The sequence below is a fragment of the Delphinus delphis genome, chromosome 9, assembly GCF_949987515.2.
Source record: "Delphinus delphis chromosome 9, mDelDel1.2, whole genome shotgun sequence".
NCBI lineage: Eukaryota > Metazoa > Chordata > Mammalia > Artiodactyla > Delphinidae > Delphinus > Delphinus delphis.
Window position 1 is genome coordinate 25,175,035 of NC_082691.1, and position 26,515 is coordinate 25,201,549.

The window sequence follows — 26,515 nt, forward strand, 5'->3', positions numbered from 1 at the left end:
AGTCCACCTCTGAGAAACAAAAACACTAACTGGAGAAGATATCTGCACCTCTATGTTCACTGCAGCATTATTCACAATAGCCAAGATGTGGAAATAACCTAAGTGTCTGTTGACAGATGAATAGAAAAACAAGTGTGGTTTAAAATATTACTCTGCCATAAAAAGAATGAAATCTTGCCATTTGTGACAACGTGGATTGAAATTGATGGCATTATGCTAGGTGAAAAAACGTCATACAGAGTAAGACAAGTATTTTATGCACTCACTTATATGTGTAATATAAAGAAACAAAAACAAAATGAAAAACCACATTCACTACCAGATGTGGAGAGAGGGAGAATTAAATGAAGGCAATCAAAAGGTACAAACTTCCAGTTATGAGATACTAAGTACTAGGGATGTAACATACACCCCCATAGTTTTGGGATGTACTACAGTTACATTGCTGTATGATATATATGAAAGCTAATAAGAGAATAATTTCTAAGAGTTCTCATTAGAAGGAAAAAATTTTTTTTCTTTCTTTTTATTGTATCTATATGAGATGACAGATGTTAACTAAACTTATTGCAATAATCATTTCACAATATATATGTCAAACCATTATGTTGTGTACCTTAAATTTATACAGTAATGTATGTCAATTATATCTCAATAAAACTGGGGAAGAAAAGAGTCTACATTTAAGACAGTCTTCAAAAGGAAAATAAGAAAACAGTCATTTTTTTCTGAGTAATATGAGACATTAGAGAGAGGTGTGACTCTAAATGACCTCATCACTTCAGGAAAAAAAATTTTTTTTTCAAATGCAATTTCCACACTGGATGATCAGAATCAAGGCTAAAAGAAACTCTTTATAGTTATTTATATGGAAGCAACATCTTTGGAGAACACAGTTTTATGCAAGTGAAGATTAGCTTTTGCAATCAGTTATGAATTCATTTCATTGTACGTGTTGCAGTGGATATAGTTATGATTTCCAGTTCATCTTGACAAATATTTACTGAGGTTACCCGGTACTGTGATATGCCTAGAGAGAAATGACATATGAAGGAGAAACAGAACCTTGAAAGGAATGTGTGGTAATGAATACAAATATGGGAGACTGGATTAAGCACTGGTTAAAGAGTTTTAGAATTGAATAAACTGAGTTTGAAGCATGATGTTTGAAATGTCAACCTGTCATACAACTTGTGTTACCTAATAATAAGTTGTAAATGCAAATACTGAGCTCACAAAATGGCAAGGACTAGAGATACACATCTGGGATTGTTTGCACAGACTAATGAAAACCAAATGAATGAACGAGATGGCCAAAGAATACATAAAAATAAGAGGACCATGCAGAGAACCTCAGGAAACACCTACACTCATGGGGAGGAGAAAGCCAGGCTACTGAAGGAAACTGAGAGAGAACTGCTCGAGACAGAGGAAAATTATGTGCCTTGTGGCTGAAGCAACAGGTAGGGTGATTCTAAAACGCCAAATGAGGCAAAGAGGATATGGAGGCATTTCAGTGGTTAAAGGATTTTGGATTTTCTTGTCATGGGAACACTGAAGACCTTGGCGAAATCAGCAGTATAGCAGAGGTGGCAGTAGGTGAAGGTACAGGTCTAGTTTCATTTGCTAGCGTAAGGTTTCTAAACCAAGAATTCAGTGGAGGATGAAATGGAAGAATAAAGTATATACTAATATAATTGATAAAGAAACGTCCTGGAGATGGCAGGAAAGCATATATGGCTCCATGTGTTTATGAAGCGGTCACAGTATTTGTTTTAGTTGAGAGAACACTCATGCTTAAAATTTCCCATCCCTTCATTCATCTCATTACCTTCTTTCACCACAATATATGCCAGGAATAGTTCTAGGTGTTTTACATATATTAACCCATTTGTTCCTCACAACAATCCTATAAAGTAATTTATCTTAACTCCATTTTACAGATGTAGAAACTGAAGCATGAAACACCTCAGAGTCAGACACATGTAAACACTGGAGTTTTTCTGATTTCAATATCATGCCCGTAGCAAGTACGCTCTTTTACTACACATTAAGCTAGTTTGAGCTCAAATACTTACCTGTTCCGAGAAACAGAACATGGTATCTACCATCGGCAGCATTCACTCGATCCACAGCTATTTTTGTGTACTTATAGTCAGTGCCTGTACGAACAATCAAAGGCCTTCTGTGGATTGGGTAGATGGAATTGTACATGAGAGGGTGGTTCCGAATAAAAGTGACAACATCGTCTGGGAACTCCTTGGTGGTTCGCATATTGGGTGTAAATGCTCCTCCTGGGCACTAAAAAAAAAATTTTAGAGGACTAAGTTAATACAATAGTGGCTTTATTTTAATAATAATCAGAAGACCTCTATTTTTCAAAATACTTAGAAGCTCAAGCTGTTTTAAGTGTATTTGCTACCGAGTGAGGAGAAAACTGCATGACTATGCATAGTACTATCTGTAGAAAATAAGGTGTATAATTTGATCATTTAAATAGGCTAAGTCCACTTATCCTGCACTGTTTGTTTTCAGAGAGGAGCTGACACCATTTGGTATACGGTATAAATTTTCACCCTTCTCATCCATCACTTTTCTGTTTCTTATTCTGCGCCAGGTCCAGTGTTGTTATAAAAAAAACCCTTGTGGATATAATCTAATGCTGCTACTGGCTAAAATAAATTAGATTATTGTTATCAAATTCAATCAGAACTCTAACCTGCGAGAGTTTTATTCTATCTGATCCCCTCTCCCAAAAGAGGGCTCTCCGAAGTTGGAGCTTGGATTGGATATGGTAAACCAGACCTTATAATTTCCCTCTGGAAAACACTCCAGTGATTTCCATTACTCTCAGAATAAAATCCCAACAGCTTAGCCTGGCTATAAGCCCCTGAATGTCTGGCCTGCATCTGCATCTACCCCTCCCATAGTTCTTGCCCTTCCTGAGTCCCAAGCCAGCTCCCGCTCTAGGACCTTGGCACTTGCTCCGCGGTTTTCTCTGTTGCCTCATTCAGTTCTCAGTTCAACAGTTACTTCCGTAAAGGTGATGACACATACAAAAATAGCTCCCCATCGCCATCTCCACTCTCCATCTCCTTAGTTTGCTTTATTTTTCATCACAGCTCTATTTACCTGTGTGTAATATATTTGTTGCTTATATCTTTATTGTCTGTTTCTTCCTCTACAATGTAAGCTGTGAATTAGTCTTAACTGGGTAAATTTTGTTCATGATTTCACCCTCAGACCTATAATAAAGCTGAAGAATATTAAATATTCCACAAAGAGTAGTTGAATGAGTGAATTACTCTGTTATATCTGGCATCCAATTTTGGTGCAGGGGCTGTATGAAACAGGCGCCTCAGTTCTGGGGAGGAGAGGAAAGATTCAGAGCATCAAGTTTAAAGGGGCAGAGAGAAAGCAATTATGAGATCTAAAAATGACTGCTGGACAGTTTCAGCAGTTCTGGAAAGGAAGCATGACAAGGGCTTCTGAGAAGAGGATTCCATTTACAGAGCATCTGAGGCCAAACTCATGGGTAGGCTGGGAGGTGCTGAAGCTTGGAACTTAAAACACACTCACTAATAGGAGCTGAGTGTTAAGTTATATGAGCAACATATAAGCTTTTAACACATACAAACATTATTTGTCTAACCCTATTAAACACTGTCAATACCTCTACTTTCAAAAAAAAAATACTTGGTCATTTTTTTTAAAACAAAAGCACTACTGTTCTAGATTTCATTTATCCTCTTTAGAGAGGTACAAAGTGAAAGGAAAGCAACAAAGCAAACTTCCTGTTCAATAGCAATGGGTACAGCATCTGTGGTGAACAGCAAGATGTAATGGGGACAGTAATAAAAGGAAAATTATACCTCATTCGACAGTGGCAATGAACATTTATTTCTAGTTGACTGCTCCTATGCAGGAATATAAGCCTAGTGTGGCCATATTCCAACAGAAGATAGAAATGTGGAATTTTATGTGAAATCTGCCAAAATTTTAATGTTGACTCAATGAAAAAAAAAGAAAAACAACTTTAGGGACCAAACAAAACATGGCAATTTCTGGGTTAAATCCATGCAACAGCTGACCTACAATGTCACTGCCTCTGGGCCAGTGTTGCCAGGCAGTCCTACATTTGCAAATAAGACTCAGCAGATTATGAATGTGCTCTCACTCATTTGAACTGTATCATCCTGAATGCAATTTTTAGACTAACTTTGACCAGTTAACATTACTAGAATTTTTTTCTAGGACAAGTAAATATAGTTCTCTTTTTGTAGAAGGGCATAAGGAGCAATTAAATGACTTCACTGAAGAGAGATAATGAGACAAGTAATAAAACTAAGCTTCTCATTCATTATCCCATTAACTAGACTTTCATCTGGGGTTCATATGCTTTTCTTTTAGGAAGAAGTATTATATTTATGCATGTTTATAAATTGCTTACACTAAAAGACCAAATGAGGACAAAAAATTCCATGTGAGGGTATTCTAAACTTATGGGTGTGTACCATACTTCTGAAAAGTGTAGTATTATGGGTTTTTTCTACCCTCATTCCTCACACAAAGTGGAAAACGGGAAATACATTGCTCACTGAATGAAAACATGGAAAGAACAAATGCATGGGCAATTTAAATAGTTCCAGTCCTTCGTAAAACACCACTAATGATGGTCTGCTAAGCTGAGATGTCTCCTTAAATATTTGCAAGTATTCTCATTTGTAAGTTCCAGAAAGATCCAAAGTTAGCATATATTACTAGGCAATTTATACAATTTCCAGTTAGCAATTATTTTCATGAGTGATAAGCTTATTAAATTGTAAGTGCCTAGTTTCTGGGTTTTACTTAATAGTAGTTGAAATTTAGATAAAAATTATGTTCAGTTGCTCAAAACCATAGTCATTAAATATGTAACCCAAATAAATCAACTCAAATCAATTATTTTATATTCATTCAAATGTTCTCCATTTGGGACTTTTGTTTTATATTCACAATAAACTTTACTTAGAAATAAGTGTCTCCGAGTAAAAGTTTGTTTTCAAAATTACAGAAGAATTCTTTTTGACAATAATTAATTTTTCCATTGATTCATGGCATAAAGCTTGCAGATAAGACACAGAATGAGTGACAGTGATGGTGACAAGAACAAAAATTGATTACCCTTTGCAGACTTTCCATCTGGAACTGTGAGTTTGCTCAGTATAAAACTGCCAAGTATAAATAAGATGTGATTAACGTATCCCTCACCTTGTGATATATGAAAGCCTCTGTACTGAAACCTCAAGATAATATAACACCCACGTGCTACCATAAAATAAAGCCTTTGTCCATTAATTGGGCTGTTGTCTCATTCTTAAGAAGGATAATTTTGCTCTACAAATAGTCATTAAGTAATTTCGGTTAAACTTCTCCTTTAAGTGTTTGTTTTTCTCCAGTTCTAGCTTCTGTTTATCAAGTGGTGATAAGCACTCCTTTTCTGAGTAAAGACATTTTAAGTGTTTTGATTACTAAAGTGCTAAGTGAAATACAGGAACAATAAGAATGCCATGTTAAGGAAGTATGCCAAATTTCCTTGCTATTCTCAGGTATTCTTGAGCATCTGCTCCTAATCCACTCACCCATTTATACTAGTCTTCAGCATTACTATATTCACATATTAATTCATATGTCAATTCTTTGGACAGCTTTTATTCAAAATGCTTTTTGATGTGCCCAGTTGGGGACTTAAGAATCGGGAGCTACCACTGTCTTCTAGACACAAGTGTTCTAGTAAGGAAGATGGACATATTCAAAGTAAAATAACAACTGATACATATAATTATAATTTAATATAAATATAAAATAAATAACAGAATTTGGTTCATGATCAATAAGAGCCAATATTTTTAAAATGAATTTAGAATAGTAGAGAACTTAAGGCTGCCAGAATTAGTGAAGAGGTTTAGGGATTAAAAAAAATAAAAAGAGTTTGGAATATTTAGGGAACTATAAATCCTGGGGCAATCCTGAATCACAGAGCACAAAGTGAAAGAAAGAGGTAGGAGTTGAGGCTAAAGACAGATAACAGAAAATAAATGCAAAACTATTAACAGAAGGAGTGACAGGCATGTTTCAAAAGAAGCTTGACCTAACACTTGAAGGACAAGTGGTATATGGATAAATAAATGGACATAAATAAATGATATTCTAGAATCGGGGCTAGTTTCTAGCATTGGTCTTTGAAACTTGTGTTCGGAGAGAAATTGATCTTACGTTTAAACCCTTGGTAATCTAGGCCTTTTATTTAAAGCCCAAAGAATTACAAAGTTGAAGACTTGTATTTATGCACCAGCTGGCCCTCATCTTCCTTGTATTTATCCTCCACGACTTAAAAGAGCTCTTTGTTCCAGTCCTACTAGCCCATGCAGAGCTTCTAGGATTCACTTATTAATTTCTGTCTTTGCTTTGTAATGTATGCAGTAACCTTTGCCTGAAACATCCCTCCTTACTTATCCAAATTATCCACATCAACTACCCTTCAGGTCCAGCTCAATCTCACACATTTTTATATGCCTTTCCAAACAGGGCTGTCCCATGTCGACCTCCTTTTTCTCTAGACTTCAATAATATTTATTGTCTGCTTTATTCATATGTCTTGAATAATTATGTGAAACAATATGTAATTAACTTTTCATGCCTATATGCCTCACGTGTTCAATTTTATTGTAAACTTTGCTATGTTTTAAAATGTCTATGAGGAATAAAAATGCTTCTAATGTAAGAACAACCAAAAGATGCTTTGAACATGATCCATATAATTAGTGGTCCCAAGAAAAAGGGAAACCTATTTGCTGGCACTTTTGTCAGGATCATGAATTTTCTGTGTTCTTTTGCTGCACCAGGTTGTAGACCTGTTCAAAGCACGGTGATTGAAGCAGATGGTTCTGGTCCAGTTATAAACAGATGTTAAAACTGAAGACTTTTGTGAGGTTCTGCTTTAACAGTATAGTATAAGCAAACACAATCTTCTACAGAAGCTTAAACATGTTGTATCAGAATAATGTAATATGTTAGCTCAGCCACAGAGAGAATCTGCAGTCCTTGGCTGCCCTTTGCAACATACCAAAGGTGTCTTGTTTCTTCCACAAACTTGTATTACTTATGGAAAAACATTATGACACAATTGGCAGGCTTCTTCCTACTGACTTGGGCTTGCTAGTTGGGAGTTTGCTAACACAGCTATCAATGCTGCTTTAAAAGAAGCACCTACCAGGAACATTAGAATGAGGGTATAGGATTTCTGCCAGTGTCATTTCTTTAAGAATCCAGTCATATATTTATGAGGTTGACCTTGCAACTGGACTACTGTATAGGGAAATAAAGTATGGCGATCATAGTTGATCCTACCTTGGGAGGCTTCAGAGGCAACATTCTTAACCCTAGAGAAAAAGAATGCTTTGGGTCAATTGGCTGTAAGTCTTCTGGCTACATGAAGGTGATATTAAACCTTAGAAGCCCAAGAAAGAGACAGATACTGGCCACTCTGAGTCAGAGAGCTGACTTCATGGTGTTTTGCTCAGTGAAGTGCGGAGGAACTACATCTTCAGGGAGGTATGCTTTTCCAGGGGCAGTTCCAGAGGTCATTCCTCCACCCAGCCTCTTTTATTCCCTAAGGATTACTCATCTGACAATTTTTTTTTTTAATTTAAGGGAGTTGCTCTGGTCTCAGCACCAGATGTAAGAAACAACATTATAGAAATATGTCTCAAGTACTGACTACTCACTCCCTTTTTTCATGGAGTCTCCTCCAGATGTGTGTCACTAAGCCCTGGCTTATTTCACACTGCTTTGGAACAGGAAAAAAATGCTTATTCTTAGGAGTTCAGAAATAGTGAAAAGTGGGACTGTTCGCAGAATTTTCTAATTTAGCGTTGGTTTATATTGTTTTACTAAAAATGATTTATCTAGTCTCACATTTTATGTAGGATAATTGCTATTCAACATGAGTGTTCTTCTCAGAGACCTTTTGAGCTGCCATTGGGTGAAGAGTCATGAGGCACTGTGGGACCAGGGAGAGCGCTTTTCTTTAGGGGAAAATCCCTGATTTGTAACATCTGCCAATTTCCATGGTGTAGTAATCCCACCATGGCTGATTTCCAGTTGCTACTGTGACCTCCTCAATTGAGATGAGGTGAACACAATCTCTTCTTGCCAGCCAGGTACAAGCTAACTCCAGCACACACTCACTGAGGCTCTGAGGCCTTGAACCCTGATCAATGAGTGTGGCTCTCTTTTATCTCTATCTGAGAGGTTTCTCTTAAAGTTTTATTTAGGGGAAATAGAATTTTATTCAGTTTACAAATCAATTGCTCCTGTACTAATCCCATATATATTTTGTTCAAAAGAATAACTGAGGAAAGCATACATAATCACAACCGCCTCTTAATTTGCTGATTTAAGATGAAGCAATGACTTGGTCAAATTCAAATAGCAAACAATTCTCAAAAATATGACAAATCTTTGGATACTTTATCAGTGAATCATTTGAAAATACATGAACTACATTCAATGAAATAATGAGAGCCTTCAGTTATGATGGAATTTGAAAGTTACTCAGCTTCCCCTTGCTTTCCCTTCTCTTATGTAAACCCTGCTTCTTATCCAACACACTCCAACTTGAGGTACCCTAAGATGGATATATCTGTTGACTTCTTTTCCTTGTGTGATACCAAATAATTAAATGTTTCTTCCATCTTCTGTTGAGCTATAAGCATCAAAGTGAAATCATTTAAAAGGAGAATGTAATTATATGGTTAAGACTTTGTTGCCAGCCATGATTAACTACAACTTTTTAAAACAATTCTTTCCTGGATAAGTAGCAATTCTGATAATCTTTCCAAAATTAATTAAAAGTTAATTGTTCTAATAAAATACATATCAATGACTAATCTTTGAGCTTCCTAGCCAGGGAACCAAACCTGAGCCCTTTTAATTTTGAATAAACATGTTCTTTAGAGGCTTAGCACACTTTTTTCTATTTTTAAAACATTTGACAGCAGTATACTTTAAGATGATGAGAAAACAAAGGAGTAAATAATGTATTGCAAAGAAACTCTAATAATAACACAAAACAAAAGTGAATCAACAGTCAGTAAAAATTACGAGGAATGAATGTCTGAAAGTATATTGACAAAGGGGATTTCATATTCAAATAAAAACATTTTAAGTAAATATTATTTTAATAAATATCTTTCAATTTTAAAAAAATCATTCTTTACTTCCCTCCAACCCAATTTATAAATATAACCTTACTTGATGAAATGCAAAGATATAAGAGGATTATATTCCTCTTGGTCAATTGTGTAACATCTCCTCTCAATCAGTGTGTTGTATGACATTTTACAGAGACAGAAACTAATCAATATTTTAGAATGCAATGCAGCATTATTATGGTCCAAATTAAAAACAAATAGTAAGACTGTGATCATTGTCCTAGAAAAACTCAGTTCCAATCTGCCAGTGCATTGTCTGTAACTTCAGCTGGAAAAGGTAGTTTACAATGTACCCCTTAATACTACAATGTTGCAAGACATGGTTATATTTGTATGCCTTAAAACTTTATAAATATTTTATTTGAATTACATCACTTTCATTGTCATTACTTGCTCACACACACCATTTTATTTCTTTGAGAAATATACACAACGTGTAATTTTTAACTAAATATATCCCTAAAATTGAAATATCTCCACATGATTTATCTCTAAACTAATTCTCACATGATTATTCTTTCATTAAAGTAGATGAGATTCCTTAATATAAGGAAGGATTGTGAAAAGCAACTAGCATTCAAATTCTTAGGCTGCCTTCAAAATGTTAACACTTTCCAAGCTATGGTTTTTATGCCAGTAAAATTAGGAAAATATCTCTTCCCTATCTAACATATCCAGCTGTCTTGAAATACAAATGAGATTTTATTATCAATAGCACTTAGAAAAAATTGTACAGAATGCTGTAATATATATATTTTTAAAATCCCAAATCTAAGAACCTGTGAGCTGAAAAATTATGATGAGTATACCAGTAGGTCTATAGTTGTATTTAATAAACATCAGCATGATATTCATTTCTTAGTAACTTATATTTCTTAAAAAAGTAAAATAACAAAGAAAGTTTCCTGGATACTTACAGTTCCAGGGCGAGGATAAGGAATTCTACCCTGGTAGGAAATCAGCTGATGATTGGGCCCTTCTTTGTGAGCAAAAGGCCCATTAAACACAGTCTGTATATCAGATAAATGATACACACACACTGCTGATCCTTTAAAAACTGAGCTAGAAAAGAAAATAGAAAGATATTAATTTTCTTATTTTTAAAATTTAAATACAATTTTAAAAATAAAGGTAAAATTTGTGATAAAAACTTGATGTAATTCATCATGGAAAAGTTGAATGTTATGGTACACATTGTAAAAAACTAAAAAACTTCTACTGTTTTGAAATAAGCCATTGATATCAAAACATTTAGTTCACCCATGGAGGTAGTAGACAATAAGTTATAGAAAAATACTCAATGTACTTGTCCTAAATATAGGACAAGTCAAAGAAATTTCCAACTGGTGTATCTTGCAGAAGATATTAAACAAAAAGTGAATTGATGATTTATTAAAAATATGATTTGAATTCTAAATCAGTATCAACATAACCTATCATAGATTACCTCACAGAAATAAATCTCATTAATAAGAGAACACTGTATCTCTTTGTCTTAAGGTTATTTCAATGTGAGAGTATTCTTACAATGCTGTCCTAAATACTAGTTGGAGAAATTGTAAACATTCCCTGCTACTCTGCTGTAAACAATAGAGTCCAAAAAAGATTCCTTAAATTATGTTTAGTCAATAAATTCTCATAAAATTTATTTGGATGCATACTGAAAACTATTTCCATTGTCACTAAGCAGACTGACTGAAACCAACATTTTCCTGAATCACATATTTCTCTTAAATTAGATGCCTAATGGGAAACTTAGATGCCCACTGAGAAAACCAAGATATATTGTTAATCATTAGCATTAATAGTCAGAAATGACAACATTTTTTCTATGTTAAAGTTATTGGTGTTGGGAAACACAGGACTAGGGAAACACAGAAACTAGGGAAATATTTTTTTGAGACACACATTTTCTTCTTAAGAATCTGGTTCTTTTTGCTTCGTTCAATTCTTTGTGAGTTAAATCAAGACTATTTCCTTTGTTAAAACAGGTGTTAAACTCATCCTGAAAGACATCTTTTTAGATATCTTATAGGGCAAAGTAAATATGATTTATAATCTATATCCCTGTGATATTCTTTTACTGTGAAGAGATCATTACAGTTTACAATTATACCACATTTCCCCCACTAGAGAAAATGGTAAAATCTTTAGATTTTCATTTTGTAGTTGACTGTCTGATGAAAAGGACATTCTGAATTGGCCATATCACAACTGGAGTATTGTGCTGAATTCTGAGTAACATTCCTGGTGTAAAATGAGTACGCAGGAATACACGCAGGAAAGGATGAGAATATGCTGAACTGTCTTGAAATACATGATAATTGGGATTGGGCATTCCAGATAAATTAGAAAACAAAGCTATTTTCAAATATCTAAAATACTGTCACATGGAACATGAAAACTGGTTTAGTGTGTTCATAGCTATCACTTTAGATTGCTATTGAAATAAAACTTATAATAGAAATGCTAAGAGTTTTATTTGCATCATGAGTCTTCAAATTATTTCCTTAAAACAATAGCTTATATACATTATCCCTGCATTGTAGTTTATATTTTCCTTTCTTTGAGAAAAATAGCATATAATCATTATAAATACCCCATACAAAACTATTTTGAAACTCTGAGTTCAGCTTAAATATATTTTAGTAATCAGGCAAAAGTAATAAAATGAGAGAATTACATCCTAAGTGTTAAGTAAAATTAAAGAGTTGAAAAGAACATTTTTATAATAATTACTATTACTTAATAAAGTTTATTGTTTAACTCATACAATGTAATTGTTTAATATTACCTTGATGTTGTAAAAATGCCATACACTAGTGTTGTCCTTGGGTTATCAGTTTCCAGCAGAAACACATCCTCTATAAAAGGGAAATATCAATTTTTAAGATTCCCAAATATTTAAAAAATTTATCCTAAGGAATAATTTCAACTACAGAAAGTATTATTCAGAAAGATATTCCTGCAGCATCATTATAATTTGACAGCAACTAAATGATAAGCACATGGTAAAGTAAGTTAAATAAAATGTTACACAAACACTTATGGAAACTATGTTGATGAAATAATATTAAATAGAAAAGACACAATGGTATTGAATATGGACCAGAACCATGTAAACCTTAAAACTATACATCAGAATACAATAAGAAGATTACCAGTGAGTGTTTCTGGTTAACAAAGCTACAGAAATTTTCCTGTTTCTTCTTTTTTCCTGAATTTTCTAAATATCCTTAATGATAATATATTACATTTTTAATTTAAAAAGTATTACAAATCTCAATTTCTTTTTAATCTAGGGTTAGAATTTGGAACATGGAAGAAAACTTTTTCACAGTGACTTATAAGACTTTTTTGTCTTTTAGTCAAAATTGCTAGTGATATTTTTATTTAATCAATAATTCCCCTAACAACAAGAATTTTTAAGTATATTGAGGCAAAGGCAAAAGTATAGATCATAAGGTACAGTAATACATAACAGAACCTGGAAGTAAATTTCTGATAGGAAATTCCAATTAATAACCAATTGTTATGAATGCAAGAAAGATCTGGATTTAATGACTTTTTTGCAAATAAGATTCTTGCTGACCAATACAAAGAAAGATTGTTATTCACAATAAATTTAGAACCTCTTAAGCAATAAATTAATAATCACTAGTCTTTCCATAAAAGGCTGGCACTGTCTATTCTCCCTAAAAATGGGAAAGACTGAAACATTCTAAGTCACTGAAACATAAATATACTTGCAAAGAATTTGGGGGGAAATAATGAGTAACTAGGTTATAACATGAAATCATACTTAAAACGTTTTTTCTAGAAAAGCTGACATAAAAACTTGTGTTTCTATGATCAACATAATGGCTTTTTGAGGAGACCAACTGTCTATTTCAATTATTGTAGCTGCTAGAACCAGTATTTTTTCCATATTATAATACATTTTTATTGCTTATCTCATCACCTGCCTCAGTATTTGAGACTAACCAGCATTTTATATTTTAATGGATTAAAGCAAAAAAAAGTCATTTCTAAATGGCACTTAGTAAACACGATACTATTATGTGTACCAAGTTATTCTACTGTTCGAAACATATGGATACCAAGGGGGAAAAGCGTGGATGGGGTGGTGGTGGTGTGATGAACTGGGAGATTGGGATTGACATGTATACACTAATATGTATAAAATAGATAACTAATAAGAATGCGCTGTATAAAAAATTAAATTAAATTCAAAAAAAAAAAAAAGAGAGAACTGTTCCTTGGCAGAAAGGAATCAGATTGTCAGTCCTTATTTGACCTGGAAAGTATAACCCTCCTCATGTCACACATGCTGAGAATATTTAGTCCCAGGGTCACCAAGAACTAAAACTGGAGCACAAGTCTACTTTCTACTCTGACACTTTTCCATCTAACCTCTATTGTGTCCATTAACTGTAGTAAAAATATATAGCTGTATTCTCATACAAACTGATTTTAAACCAGAGTATCAGAATTCAAATATATATGAAATATACATTTATTTTAGAAAAGCACAAACATATCATTACTTATATATAAATTATATAAATACCTCTCTCTTCTCTCTCTAAAACACACACAAACACACACACAAAACACACGGATTCATATATCATGGTGGATTCAATGAACTAAATGTTTCAGCAGTGCACTTAGGGGCAAGACAGATTTAAAAAATACTCAGGAAATTCATGAACAGTATCCAGATCATTAATTCAAATCAGCACTTATTTATGCTGAAAACATTCATGAAAAATACAACCTCTTTTGAGAGTTTATTAAAATATGTAAACTTTACAAACTCTCTTTCAAGAACATTTTTCAATCTCACATTTATGTACCTAGTTCATCAAAGTGTGTTTCTGGGCCATCTTCATCAGTTACCGAGCATACCAGCCTCGCTTTTAAGAAGGTAGTCCACTTGTTGACAAGGCTACGCAGTCCACCAGTGTCATTCTGAAACCATTTTGTAAACACATTTCAGATTGCTTAAATAAATATTGAAGTGTATTTAAAATTTACCTTGGATTCTTACTACTTGGGGATTTGTTATAATCTGAAAGATGGAAATGTTAACCAAATCTGCATATAAATAGTTAAAGAGGAATATTTAAGATCTATAGTATTTTTTAAAAATAGCCTTAGTTATACTGTTATTCTCCTATTATATGATATCAACTGAAAATGTATCAAAATGAATTTAATAAATATATGCCATAACACTTTCTAAATTTCTGATGAAAATATGAGTAAACTGTTATGGAGACTACATAATTTAATTTGCCTTTTCTTGATAACTCATTTTCTTCAGTACAAACATAAATGATTGTATACAGGGAAGCGTGCAGATTCTACCGTGGTCAGGAGAGTGGGTTTATACTTACACCAAATAGTCCCCAATAATTCTATTTTCTCTCCTTCATTTCTCTGCATTATCATTTAATCCTTAATATTTCTAATCAGATGCTTTATATACATATTTCTCTGGTCAGGGCAAGGAAAATGGTATTTGGATCATTCACAAATAGTCTCTATTGAATGACATTTTTTCTGTACTCCCTGAAGCTTTTCACATCATCAGCTGGCTTCACTGCCTTGTTCCAAATGACTGAGAAGCAGATAAGCTCCAAAATCAGTGGAATATTATAATGTTTAAAAATAGACTATTTTAAACACTAAATATTTTAAGAAATACTTTTGCACAGAAGATGCTAATCATAAATGAGTCAGGACAAGCCTGTAATACTCTTATGTGAGAAGACATCATGAGTTTTTTTGAGTTTCTATGTATACTTACTCTTGATACACAAGAATATTTTGATCAGTTTGTAATTAGAACTGTATTTTACTAAAGCATTTCTTAATTCTCACTATTATAGACAGTTCCTCAATAATTGTCTTTTACTGATGTTTTGCTGTATTTTATTCATAAGAATTGTTCTATTTCTTTTTATAATATACAATTCAGCAATTTCTTTTTAATTCTAATGCATTAAGTGGAAAAAAGCAAAAATTAATCAAAACTGTTTATTTGTGTAAAACCATAACCAAAATATTCCTTGGATTAAATTATTTTCCAAAATAGTGTGTTTATCTTGTATGACTGATGTGAATAAACATTAAATCTACATGTTTCCTTTTAATATTTTATTAATTTGTAACCGCAGATTTAAGAAGTAGGAAGATAAACTATTGGGAAAAGAAGACATGTTTACATAATTTGAATTTCTTAGTCTTTCTTCAAATTAGAACAACTTTAATACTTACAGGACATATTCTAGCAATCATGGAATGAATCTGTTTTGTGCTTCTGCTATTGTCGGTCAGTTTCTCTTTGAAGAAGAAGTACACCTTAGCATCATTTGGATCAGTGCCATCTGGGATAACATGTGCATCCACAAACATAGGTTCTAGAAAAAATACAAAGACGATATATATACTCATGATGAAAATCCATCTACTCTCCATCCAAGTAGACCACAGGCACATGCCTTTCCCATCTTTGGTATAAAGGAACAATTCAATATTCATAGCCAAAAAGTCTAAAAGCAAGCAATTGTATTCACTGAACATACCGCATTTGGAATGTCAAGTGCCATAAAGTAGAGCTATGATATAAAGCTTCAACTATTCTTCTCTGTCTGCAATACATTCTGGAAGCACACTAATTGCAAAACTTCTTTGTGCCTGATGAGTTTTAAAATATTGAAAAACTTTTCTACCAGCTATTTCCCATGGGATCTGATAGTCGTTTCATAGAAAAAAAAGTTTGTTTTTAAACGTGTGGTTTTCAGGCTAGTGCATATAAACTCAAATTCACTGAAGCAGAATGAGGAGTTGGGAGTCCATGATCTGAAAAACACATTTCACTTAAAATACGGCATATGAAATGAAGGGGAAACTTTTCAAGGAAAAAATGCAGTCATTTGAAGACATAGAGGGATTCCTTATTTCAAGAACAAAACAATTTTTAGAATACTCTATTTCCAGATGTACTGGAGGAATAATTTGAAGAAGTAAATGGACAATCACTGCTTTCTTGTGCTGGTCTGTCAGTGAAATAAGATGCTTAACTGTAGTGATTCATGCTTAACTGTTTTATGTTAAGTGAATTGCCAAATCTAAGGTCAGCTTAAATTTTCCCCAGGGTGAAATGACAAACATCTTAGTGGTTTCTTCTTCCTCTAAACAACAGCAACTGATTGGAATTGTATATTAAAGTCAAATGAGCACTTTTCATGATGTGAATTCCATGTGACCCCCAAAATTGAAAACATTTGAACACTGATAATCATAAAATTATCATACTTATGATTTCCATTAAGTATTAGTCAAACTGTGAAAAAATAATATATACCAGCTTTATAATTTTAGAATCTAAGCATAAAACAAATAGGAGTTCCTAAATATGCCCTATTCGTGATATCTGTCATAAATTTAGGAAAATGTTTAGATTTGGCATTATTAAAATATACAAGTAGACCAAATAAATAAATGACGTTTAATTGTAACATGCAACAATTAAACAACTGGAGAAGATTCTTGTCTATAGGTACATATGATGAATATCACTGTCACTTTTATTTATTCATATATCCTATGATAATTCTATGATTGTTAATAAAGAGTTAGAATATGAAATATGGCTCATTTTATTTACTTTTTTAGCCTGAATATTTAAAATCACAGAGTACAGAATTGTTGTTACTCATATTTTAACTTTTTAGCCATTTTAATGTAATTTTCATTATGAAATTAAATTAGTTTAAAGTATGATTCTCAGAAAATGGATAAACTGTTATTTTACCACTTAGCCATTTGGAATTGTGTTGATCAGTTCTGACTGCATTCCTCTTGGTTAAACTTCGAAAAATAGCTGCATCTGTTCCCATGAAATCTATATACATTGCAGAGAAAAGCTCCTCATCTATGAAAAAGAAAATGTGAACAAAATTAAAAGCAAATCTTAACTGTTTTTAAGGCTATTTTTAAAATCAAGGAGAATTTGCTTATTAGATCATGACACATATTACAGAATATTTATAGTTGTTAATTGGTTTCCATTGTTCACCAAATTAAAAAATTGGATAAAGTTTAATTTGGTCTCATTATTGCCCGTATAATGACCAAAACAATCTTTCTGATATAGAGATAAAAATTCCTCTGCCTGTACTTAATTATACTAAATACTTAACTAAACTTGATTATATAGTGTAGTGTGTATCCGAAATGGCAGAAATAATATAGGTATAAAAATAAAGAAACGGCTTAATTATTACTTCTTTAATAAATAAAAAATACTGTAAGAGTCAGAAATCTTGATTTCTAACTTTGGCCGTAGTTAAACTGGGAATTAGGGATAAGTCATTTAGTACCCTGAATCTCAAACTTCTATGGGAATTGGATTATGATCAAAAGTTCGCAGTACATATTAAAAACTCTATGATTTTACTAAATGGATTGAAAATAATAGTTTTTATTATTATTATTTCATGAGATGGAGCCACATCAAATTGTCAAAGTACTATTAATGATAAAACAATTTCATCATTAAATGTGTATGTTTTGATCTTTATGCTAGAAGGTTTCTCTAAGGTAAACAAACTGCTACTTTTTCAATTGCAACACATAACGTGTTAACATTATGTTAACAATATAATATGATGTTAATAAGCCATATGTGGCTTAACATATTAGCGCATATAAAATAAAACTTAAAGATAAGAAAAAAGATATTGTAAAATTAAATTATCATTATTAATGACAAAATAAGATATGTTAATCTGTATGTGCACAACACTGGACATTTTGCTTATTTGTTAAGATCCACATTAATTTTTATTCTAGTAAGGAGAGTAAGCAGTAAATTGGTATGTATGACCTTTGAGTACAAAGTTAAGTATCTATTAAAAAATAATAAAATTGATCAGGTTTGGCCCACTGGACTACCATGCAGCTGCGTTCTTTGACTAATGTTCTAGAATTACTCTCCTGGCTACCTTCAGATTGTGGTCATTTTGGCAGGACTGAAACATTTTAAAGCACTCTAAGCTCACTGTTTAGTAATAAGCAATACCAGTTGGCCTAGGATAGAATGGAGAATGGAATGTTTTTAATATGTGCTCACCAGGTCACAAACTGGACCCCTACCAGTTAGCAAGTGGGTATGGCAGGCATTGTGTCGCCAAGTTCTGCTTCCTGGTAGAGATCTGAAGTCCATGGGAACAGATTATAGGGAGATAACAAAACGTGCCTGAAAGAATTTTGAGCTATTTAGCTTCTTTACAATTTTGTGAACACTTGTGAAGCATCTACACAAGTATTCTGTAGATACAATGATTGTTAAATTGAGATAACTTTGTAATTAATTATTTCACAGCTTTGTTATATCCAATTATGCCCAAAAGAGGAGGTTATAAATTCCTGATATTCAATAGATTTATTAGCATCTGTCTACAGGAAGGAAAATAAAAGGACACTCAGAGGATGGTTTATGGCAGACAGGACTGATTCTAACCCTGCTGTATACCACCTTATTAGTTATGTCTTAAACATTACAAAAGAGTTAGATGGCTAATTGGCTTCATCTCCTGTCTTAAATTCCCAGCAATTTTAATAGCAAGTTAAGGATAATAAAGTTTCTGCTTTATTTTGTGTAAGAAATATTTAATTAATGTCACTTTGGAAAGAATTTTATTTGAGAGTAGAAATTCTTTTCTTTCAGAATTTCATTGTAGGGTTTATGCAAAGATAAACTTGCTCAATTTAAACTTTAATCCAAAAATATTTTGCTTTCCAGTTGTACTTCCACTGACTAAAAACTATCTCATAAGGTTTTGAAGAGGTTCTTTAAGAGGTGTCATCTGACTTTGTTGTGCTACAATAATTACTAAAAATAGCAAAAGAACACTAGCACGTTGGGCCAGATGCCGCGCTATATTATGTAATTTGAAATTCTAATGCTCAACGCTTCTTGGTACTTTAATAGATAGAAATATTTTAACCAATTTGTGTTATTTAGTGCACTGCAATTGAACAGAAATGATACAACATCAAATAGCAAAGTGAGATGAGTACACAAATGAAATATTAGAGATAATATTACAGGGATAATCAGTAGAATAAATAAGATGATAAATATAAGGTTATAAAGCTTCCTGCTCTTTTTAGTTTCAGGTTTCAAGTTAAGCAAACTGTTTAATGATTTTCTTTGAGAGTAAAAATTATAATGTTAATCAAAATATTAAAAAGTAGCATAGGAATATAAGCCTAGGAATTGAAGTCTCAGGTCCTTGAAAAATGAAGAGCAATAACAACTTTAATTTCATAAATGAATCCTATTCTCTAAAGCGCAAAACTATTACATGACTTACTACAGTTTAACAGGAAAATTTATACTGCCTTGTTTTAACCCTTTTTTGTTCTAAATAATATTTGATGAGATAAAACTCCAGTATGTGTTAACAATAATTTAGAATTTTGAAGTTTATTTTCATAGCATTTAACTTGAAATAAGTGAAAACTTTATATATTTATCTAGTACTATACAAATCTTACAGTTTCTAAAGGTGAATAAAATTTTCTTCCTCATGAAGAAAATACTTGCTGAGACACTGCTTCTATTAAATAATATTTAGAAACTTATTTGAAAATACTCTGCATCAGACTTAATTGGATATCTTGAAGTTTCAAAGCTTTGTAATTTTTCTGTCCTAATGATACATTTTCATTTCCTCCCTACCCAATTTGAATGACTATAGGGAAATAATTTACTGGATAATTTCCAAGCTCACATTTCAGTCAGTGCTGGATGTATTTGTCTTAATTTAGTTTCCAGATCTGAGAAAGAAAGATGAGTTGCCTTTTTAAATGAATCAAAGCAAAGGGTTTTGAACAAATTAATTATTTTTCCACCTGTTCTACTGTCAAATGATGCAATTTTACCACTGGCAATACATAGAGAAACAAAAAGGGAAAAGCATTTACTATATAATCGGCATACTGAAATCCAAGATTTGTCCCACAGTCAACTAATGTTAAGTCAGACATATTCTAGAAGTGTCTTAATTAGCCAGAAAAGAATGTCTTCTAAGTGAGGTATAGACAGGCACTGGATGATTGAGACTCAAGATTATTGATTTATTAATGTGTGTAGCAGCAATCAACTGGGCCTGCTTCTTTTTATATTTTATAAAAAAATGAGAAAATAAAAAAGTGATTTTATGAGCGCATCTTTTTTAGTACAGCAACTTCTAGACAATCCACAGAGAATGTACTTAGCTAACACATGCACTTTGTTATTATTTTGCATGAAAGGAATACCAGTTTTAATCATTTGTAAAAGATTACTAAAACATGAGGAAAAGTGAATATAATTAATACTAGAAAAACAACTACAGAAAACACTGAAATTTACTTTATAATATATATTAATATATGTATACATATACACAATACCTATTAATATATGTATATACATACATACGCTTTTTAAATGGTTGACTTGCTCTACAAATAACAGCAGTCATATTAGATGAAAAAATACATGGTTATCATTTAATCATGAATATTCTTGGAAACGAGAAAATAAAATTTCTCACAACTTTCTATTATTTTACTCAGGTGCTATCATCCATGCAGCTATCCAAAATGGGCATATAGTATCATGAATTTATTTTCTTTAATTAATTTAATTTCCTTTTTTACAAAATATTTCCCCCGCCCTCTTTTATTTTCCACTTACTGATCATAACAGACACTGTGTTCACATTGGGGTTGAAAGAGCAGCGTCCTTTTCCGGATTCACACTTGGAGTCAATCATGAAAACTTGGTCCTTTATTACAGATAAAATTGGAAATGTAGTAACGATAAATTACTTTATCTTAGTTAACCAATTTTTCTTTAGTAAAACAAAGCATCATCATAAATAATATGCTTTCTACTTGGTTGCTTATGCCTTCCCAATTTTACTATATTAAGACTCTCTTGGCCTATATGAAGAATCCATTTGTAAGTTATAAAGCTAACCTCAGCAGGTCAAGTTCACATCCTACTACACTACCCATAAAGCTGATCCAACAAGTTCTCAAATCAACATCAATAAAAAACACTTGGAAATCAAGGATCATTGTAAACCTGAACTAGGTATGTTGAACATTGGCCAAAAGAAGAAAACTGATTACAGAGAAACAATGTGTATGAGGATTATGAAACTTTCAAAATAATCAAGATTTTTTTAAACATAAAATTTGTTACCACTTATTTTGTTATATAAAGCATTATACTAGATTCAACAAAATAATTCATAATTTAGATTAAAATGTTTCTTTTACTCATTCACTTATTTATTTAACAAAAATTTATTGAGCACCTATTACTTGCCAGACACTGACAAAACATTGGGGGTAGAGTAAACAAAATAGACAAAAATCCTTACCTGTAGGTAATTTATAATCTAATGACAGATAATATAAATAAAGAATATAAAGATAATAAATACGTAAAATATAAAGTATGTTAGATGGTACTCAGTGCTTAGGAAAAAAATTAAACAGGGAATGGGACTAGGGAAATCCACGGATGGGGGCAGTGGGTTCAATTTGAAATATAATGGTCAGTGTAGCCTCAGTTAGAGGGAGCATTTTGTTGGTATGTTTATCTTTTTTCTTACATAAAGTTAGTAAAAGCTACTACTAAAATTCAAAGAAAAATGATCACATTTGTAGATTGCATTAAATGATGGAGGACCTTAATTATCAAGCTGCTTTTCAAAATTATCCTGAATGAAATACGGGCTCAACATTTTTGAGCATGGAATAGAAGGATCAAAACATTGCTTTAAGAAGATTGGGTCTTACTTGTGCTTTAAGAAGATTGAGAATGGTGGTTGTAAAGACAGACACTGGGTTCAAGAAAACAAACTTGTTTTGAACTGCAGTAATCCAGGAATTAGGTAATAATAATCTGACATGCCAGGATCTCAGTGGTCAGGGTAAGAGTGGTAAAGATGTAAGAGGATTTGTAAAGTGAAAATCGACAGAGCTTGGCAATCAATAACAAATTGGAGGCAGCTCAAGAAGATGAAGAAAACAAAGTTGATTCTGAAGTTTTGACTCTTTAAAGAAAATGAAACTAGTTCATTTTTGTTATACTGAGTTTGATGTATTGGCGGGAAATCCCTGAGGTAATGGGAAATTAGAGAGCTTAAAAAGAATCACAGTGCTCTAGCCTAGAAAGGTCCTATAACACGACGCTTTTCATGGATTAACTCTAAAGATGAGGAAAATATGACTTGTCCAAGATCACCCATAGCTGAATAGTGACAAAAGCAAAATTAAGATTCAGTCTCCTGACTCCTAACTATGTCTGCTTTCCAAGAGGTCATCATTTATACAATAACTAAACAATGATAAACCTGAAGGAAAACAATACAGTTTAGTAAACTTGGTTGTGTAGCCAGAGTCATACATAGATTTGACTAAAAAAGTGACAGCTGGCACTGCAGGAATTGAGGAGACTGCTTAGGCACCACTTGCGCGCCACTGACTTCCTTCTCCATTGCATAGCCTCCTTGTACTCACACAGTGATAGTCTAGATCTTGTCATCCCCAGGAAGGGATGTGATCCACCTGAATAATGACTAATTCAAGCACCCTGCAACAATTCTTCAAACTCATCGCCTAAGAACCCTTTCTATTTTTTACAATTTATCAGCCTTCTATCTTCTTGATAGATAGATTAGATTCCATGCTTTTTAATTTTGTTTTTTTCAAAAATATCAATATTAATTTCCTTGAATCTGTGATTGTTTTCATTGCACCCATAGGCTATAAAGACACATCTATCTACATTCTCCACACCTGCCTCCAAACTTCTAAGCATTTTGCGAAAGGTTATCCAACAAGGTGTATTCAACATAGTATAGATTTGTGATCACCAACTTAAAGTGAACCCTCTACACTGCTCAGCAACCTTTCAAAGGCACTCTGTCAACTGGTTCTTCCCTTGATAACTTCAAACCATTGCCACTATCGTCAAATCTCCCAATTTATTCTCAGCTCATATGATTGACAACCATGTTGCTTAGAAAGTGAAGCCCTTAAATGAGGCATCAGTTTCTCACTACCAAATATATAACTATACGTGAATACATCCACTAATACACGAGAGGAAATATTTCTCTTACTCTGAGGCCAATCCTTCCACCAGTGTTTCAGATCCTATCTTACCCAGTCTTCTTAGGCAACTTATACTTTCCATTATCCCTACTCGTTCTTTTTTTTTTTTTAATTAATTATTTTATTTATTTATTTTTGCCCGTGTTGGGTCTTCGTTGCTGTGCATGGTCTTTCTCTAGTTGCAGGGAGCGGGGTCTACTCTTCATTGCGGTGCGCAGCTTTCTCATTGCAGTGGCTTCTCTTGTTGCAGAGCACGAGCTCTAGGCACACAGGCTTCAGTAGTTGTGGCGCATGGGCTCAGTAGTTGTGGCACACAGGCTTAGTTGTTTCTCTGCATGTGGGATTTTCCTGGACCAGGGCTCAAACTTGTATCCCCTGCATTGGTAGGTGGATTCTTAACCACTGTGCCAACAGGGAAGTCCCCTACTTGTTCTTTAATCTCATTAACTGGATCCCTTACAACATTATTTCAACAACTCCTTCAGCTCTTATACATTACTCTCCTTGAGAATCACATTTCTTAAAGAATTACATATACTCATCACCATTTCCTGAGTTCTCACTTTCTTCTCAATCCACTTCAGTTGGGCATCCAACCTCAACCGCTCTATTGAAACCCTTTTTTGGCAAGACCCCTGATGACTATCATGTACACAATTCAGCGCTTATTTTTTTAGACCTCTTCTTTCTTGGATTCTCAATGGTATTTGAGATTGTTGTCCACTTCTATCTTTTTTAAATGACTTGTTTTTATTCCCAGAACACACTTTTTTTTTTTTTTTTTTTTCCTCTCCTCTTGTTGTTTCTTTTTAGTCTTTTTTGGAGATCCCTTTTCCTCCATCTGGCCATTTAAATTTAGGAGATCCTCAAGTCTCAGTCATAATCATTCTTTTCATACTATACTCTTTCTGCATGATTAAATCTACACTTTGTTTGGGCTTCAGTTACTCTTATGAAACAATTACTCAAACATTTATATAGCCAAATTTATATTCAGCTGCCTACTTGATATTTCTACTTGTATCTTTCAGCAGCATCTCAGACTCAACAGAATCAAACCCAGGCTCATAATTTTAACCTCAGACATGGTTCTCTTCATTGTTTCTCATCTCAGTTCATGGCAACTTTATAATTAAAGAAGCTAACAAACAAACAAACAAAAAACGAACAACAAAAGTATCAATGTAATGTAAAATACAAGTGACAACACAATTCTGTTCATGGCACTTTCTGCTTAAGGTTGTTTCAGTTGCTTCTTCTTAGACACAGGACAAAGACCAGTATCTTAAAGATAGCTTACAAGTTCTGAAATGATTTTGTTTCTGCCATTACTCTTATTAAATAAATACATATTTGTAGATTGAATCAATAAGAGAAAAAATAGGACCAGAAAGAGAGTATGTGGTGAAAAATCAGGAAAGAAGGCATGGCAAAATGTCCCATGGTTATAGATGTCAATAACGGCACTGGGCTTCCCTGGTGGTGCAGTGGTTGAGGGTCTGCCTGCTGATGCAGGGGACAAAGGTTCATGCACCGGTCCGGGAAGATCCCACATGCCACGGAGCGGCTGGGCCCGTGAGCCATGGCTGCTGAGCCTGCGCTTCTGGAGCCTGTGCTCCGCAATGGGAGAGGCCACAACAGTGAGAGGCCCGCCTACCGCAAAAAAAAAAAAAAATAATAATAATAACGGCACTGAAAAATAGAGGGCATGACCAACATGTCATAGATTGGTCTAGGAGAAAGGATGCTGATTAGGGGAGTCCATTTGATCACTGAGAATCTTGGTCATTAGGGAAGAGTTTCAGTTAATGGGTGAAAATGAAATTTAGATTAGAAAGGTTTAATGAAAGACATGGAAAATAGGATTGTAAAAGCTGAAAATATAGCCTACTAATCCGAGAAGTTTTGTGATAAAGTAAAAGAGAGAGAAAGGAGAAGAGTTGAAAAAACGTCACAAGAAAGAAAACTTATTGTTAAACAAGAAAAAAAGAGTAAATACAGGGGAAAGGGAAAGAAGACATAAAACAGTGGAGGCTAAAGATCAGAGAACTTTCTTGATAAGAAAAATGCACAGCTATTCTTCTGACAAGAGAAAAGCTACAAAAAGATGCATAAACAGAAAAGTTTGGTGATTAATTTTGTTCAAAAAGCACATGGAATAATTTGAATGCCTGTGATATTCTTGGTCAATCAAAGGCAAGGTTATCTGCTTGATGAGTGGCAGCATCCGGGGCTTAAACAGTATTCAGTTATGAGAACTGATGTTATGGAGGCATCTGATAAAATCAACCCGAGATGAGAGGTAACATTCCAAGAATGTGCAGCACAATTAACCAATAATTGTTTCTTATTAATGTTTTATTCATTAGTTAAAGTCATCATTTACTTGTGTTGCTTTATTTTTTTCCAGAAACAGAAGACAGTGGATAAAAGAGAAAAACTGTGGTTAGGAATCTATGTAGCAAAGATTGTAGGCTCTTTGGATGGACACCATTGAATTGCTCTAGGAAAGCTCTGAATCAGTCTCACAAAATAATGGAAGGGCCATAGAGTCTCATGAAAGTGCGTGGTGTTCCAAACGTGAAGTAGGGTTATAAAATGTTCTCTGAGAACCAATGAATTGCTATTAGACAGGCAAATAAAAGATGGTAGATAATGTGTCAGAAATAAACAGGAATACTTAACGACTGTGCCACCCTAACTTGGTTCACTTTCAAAGTGGTTTCAAATACATGAAAAATGCCATATCTTAGTACTAACATAGGGTGTTAGCAGTAAGTACTACCTCTGATCACTACAAAATACAATGTTAGTGATGAATAAGGAGAATTCTCTGAAAATACAACTTTCTGCATCATGTGGTCTTTCATTCTAAACTAAAGAAAATAAATACATAAGATGTTTGATAAAACTGTGCATTCTATATTTATATTATTACTTATATACTACAGATATATAAAAATGATGTTGTGGTGAAACACTTTGACTTGACTATTAAGGAAAACAAAAAGCTTAAAATTTCATAATCTTTTTCACACTTAAATAGGCTCTTAATATATTATTTA

The 26,515-nt window shown here is 33.2% G+C and overlaps 1 protein-coding gene across 1 annotated transcript in view; it reads right to left on the reverse strand.

The window, feature by feature from the left end:
- Window positions 1-26,515, reverse strand: part of SEMA3C (semaphorin 3C) — a 186,859-nt gene that overhangs the window by 56,401 nt on the left and 103,943 nt on the right. The window contains exons 6-12 of the mRNA XM_060020334.1: window positions 21,016-21,106; window positions 17,080-17,199; window positions 15,540-15,682; window positions 14,114-14,228; window positions 12,049-12,118; window positions 10,172-10,316; window positions 2,079-2,301 (exon numbers count right to left, since the gene is read on the reverse strand). Of these exons, the coding sequence (XP_059876317.1) occupies window positions 2,079-2,301; window positions 10,172-10,316; window positions 12,049-12,118; window positions 14,114-14,228; window positions 15,540-15,682; window positions 17,080-17,199; window positions 21,016-21,106 (907 nt within the window). The remainder of the gene's footprint in view (window positions 1-2,078; window positions 2,302-10,171; window positions 10,317-12,048; window positions 12,119-14,113; window positions 14,229-15,539; window positions 15,683-17,079; window positions 17,200-21,015; window positions 21,107-26,515) is intronic.